At 68.6% G+C, this 2,490-nt stretch overlaps 1 protein-coding gene across 1 annotated transcript in view; it reads left to right on the top strand.

The window, feature by feature from the left end:
• Window positions 1–2,490, top strand: part of CD247 (CD247 molecule) — a 57,773-nt gene that overhangs the window by 52,145 nt on the left and 3,138 nt on the right. The window contains exons 3-5 of the mRNA XM_025044010.1: window positions 450–512; window positions 946–1,026; window positions 1,870–2,154. Of these exons, the coding sequence (XP_024899778.1) occupies window positions 450–512; window positions 946–1,026; window positions 1,870–2,154 (429 nt within the window). The remainder of the gene's footprint in view (window positions 1–449; window positions 513–945; window positions 1,027–1,869; window positions 2,155–2,490) is intronic.

The following is a 2,490-nucleotide window of genomic DNA, read 5'->3' on the forward strand; positions in this document are numbered from 1 at the left end:
ACGATTTTGTTTTACAAAATTCGAACGATGCCACCCCAAAGGACGCCCCTGGGGGTGCCCGAAACTCTGACCTCTAAGACCTCCTGAGAGCGCCACCCAGTTTCTCTGGGTGAGGCGGCCTGAACTGAAGAAACAGCGGGCTCTGTGTGCCTCGGGCAGGTCCTCTGCACACGAAGCCAGGCCCACACAGTGACACATGCGAGCATCTGCCCCACAGGTCCAGATAGGAGTTGGGACTTCGTGCAGCCACCACTGAGTTCCCCCGGAGGAAGGGCCTGGAGGACATACTCCCCGACCGGAGCCGGCCAGGCTGCCCAGGGGGACCCGCCGGGGCCAGCACGGGCTGCACGTGTCCCCGGGGGGAAGGCAGTGACGCTCAGGAAAGGGTCCCGCAAAGGGCGACCCCCACCCCCGCGGGCGCTCACGCTCCGCTGTCCCCTCTCTTTCAGTTCGGCCGCATCGCGGACGCCCCCGCGCACCTGCAGGGCCAGGGCGCGAACCAGCTCTATAACGTAAGTTGGCCTTGGCCGCGGAGGCGCGGGACGCAAGGCGCGCCGGCCCCGCGTTCGGGGTTCGCACGTCTGGGCCGCGCCTCCTGGCCTCAGGGTTCTACCTCCTAAATCGGGAACAGTAATTGCATCGGCCCCGTGGGGGCGCTGTGAGGCCCACGCGCTCTGGGGACACGCTCTGGGGAGCGCCTGTCGGGAGCCCCGCCTTCACCTTGGGGGCGGACCCTTCGCTGGGCGGGGCCGCCCCGCGTAGTGGACTCCGGAGAAATCGAGGACCTGCCCCACCGCGACGCACGTCCTCTGAGGCGCTGGCATCCGACGGACCAGCTCCCCGCCCCGCAGAGCCTGCTCCTGAGAGCGCCACCCAGGGGGGCCGCCCCGCCCGCCCAGCCGGCCCTCCGGGTCGCTCCGGCCCTGACGCTCCCGTCTGTTTCAGGAGCTCAACCTGGGGCGCAGAGAGGAGTACGACGTTTTGGATAAGAGACGGGGCCGAGACCCCGAGATGGGAGGGAAGCAGGTGAGCTGCTCTCCTGTGTCTGCATGGGGCGCAGGGCTCAGAGCCAGCACGTGCGCTGCAGCCCCCCACCCCGCTGCCTCACAAGGGCCTCCGGAGGGAGGGGCGGCCCCTGGCCCTCACCTCCAGGCTCCCCCGCCTCCCTTCAAACTGTCCCATGGCCTCCCAGAGATGCACTTACAGTGGCATCGACCTGGTGAAGCAGTCCACGCAGGGACCCCACGAGCACGGTCGGCCTGGGGCAGCTCTGTCCTGGCTGTAGGCTCTGCGCCCTGGGTGCGGGCAGCCGGGCAGGCCAGAGCAGGGTCCTCTCGAGAGCAGAGGCCTGGCTGCCCAGGTTCAGGGCGGTCCTGCCGGACACCGCCAGGGGCCCTTGATATTTATGGCCACGCCTGCCCATCTGGCCCCGTGCAGGGCGTGCTGTTGCCAGAGTGGGGAGCAGGAGAGACCACGGCGCACCCCAAGTTCTCCAACCTTAGCCTTTCTCTCTCCCCCCGACTAGGAGGGCCAGCAGGACTTCTGAGCCGTGGCTGGGCTGGCCCTGCTCCAGGTGGGGGTACTCGGTACCTTCCATCTTCAACCCCAAATCCCACTTGTGAGCTTGTGACACGTAGGACAGTATATCGGCAAGGGGACAGACGGGCCATCAGTAGACAGCCCGAGGCCCGCCCTGGGCGAGGCTGGGCTCAGGAGGCCTGTGGGAGGCGCAGCCTGTGTGCAGTGCACATGGCAAGGAAATGCCGAGTGCCCTGTGAGGGGCCAGGCTGGCGGGGGAGCCCACAGAGGGTGTGGGGAGGGGGCACTGGATCCGGCCTCCCACCTCTGACCCCGCTGTCTCCCCTGCAGAGGAGGAAGGCCCCTCATGAAGGCGTGTACAACGTGAGTAGAGGGACCATCTCCCTTGGGGAGCTGGGGGAGGGGCGGGACGAAGGCTGGCTGCGGCCCCGCGGCCTCTCCCGGGGCCCTGTCCTGCCTCTCTGCGTGCCGCCTGGAGCAAGGCTCCAACGCTGGCCTCACCCTCGCCTGGCTGCTGCTGCAGGTCCCGGGGCAGCCTGGACCGCCCCGGGCCAGGGTGGTGCCGTCAGGCTGGGCGAGCCCCTCCAAGGGACGAGGGCGAGCCCCTCTTGTCCCTAGAAGCTGGTCTTCTCCTGAGTGCTGCCCCAGTGGGAAGGCCCCCTCACCACCCCGGTGTGGGTCTGACGGGAAGGGGACGCTTGTGGGGTGACCGCCTGGAAAGAGGGCACCCCCCACCCGCAGCTGGCACACACCTGCTTAAAGCCGTGACTGGCGCGGTGGGCCCCTGCGCGGCCAGCATTCCTGTCCTCTGGCTGGGCCGCCAGCCTCACCTTTGTTCTGCCCTGTGCTTCCCGGCTCAGCCAAGGGCAGGCAGTGCAGACGAGATCGGGACATTCGGGGTGGCACGGCCGTAGGCTGGCAGCTCAGATCGGGGCTGGGGGGGGGGGGGCT

The sequence above is a fragment of the Pteropus alecto genome, unplaced genomic scaffold (genome assembly GCF_000325575.1).
Source record: "Pteropus alecto unplaced genomic scaffold, ASM32557v1 scaffold101, whole genome shotgun sequence".
NCBI classification, from domain to species: domain Eukaryota; kingdom Metazoa; phylum Chordata; class Mammalia; order Chiroptera; family Pteropodidae; genus Pteropus; species Pteropus alecto.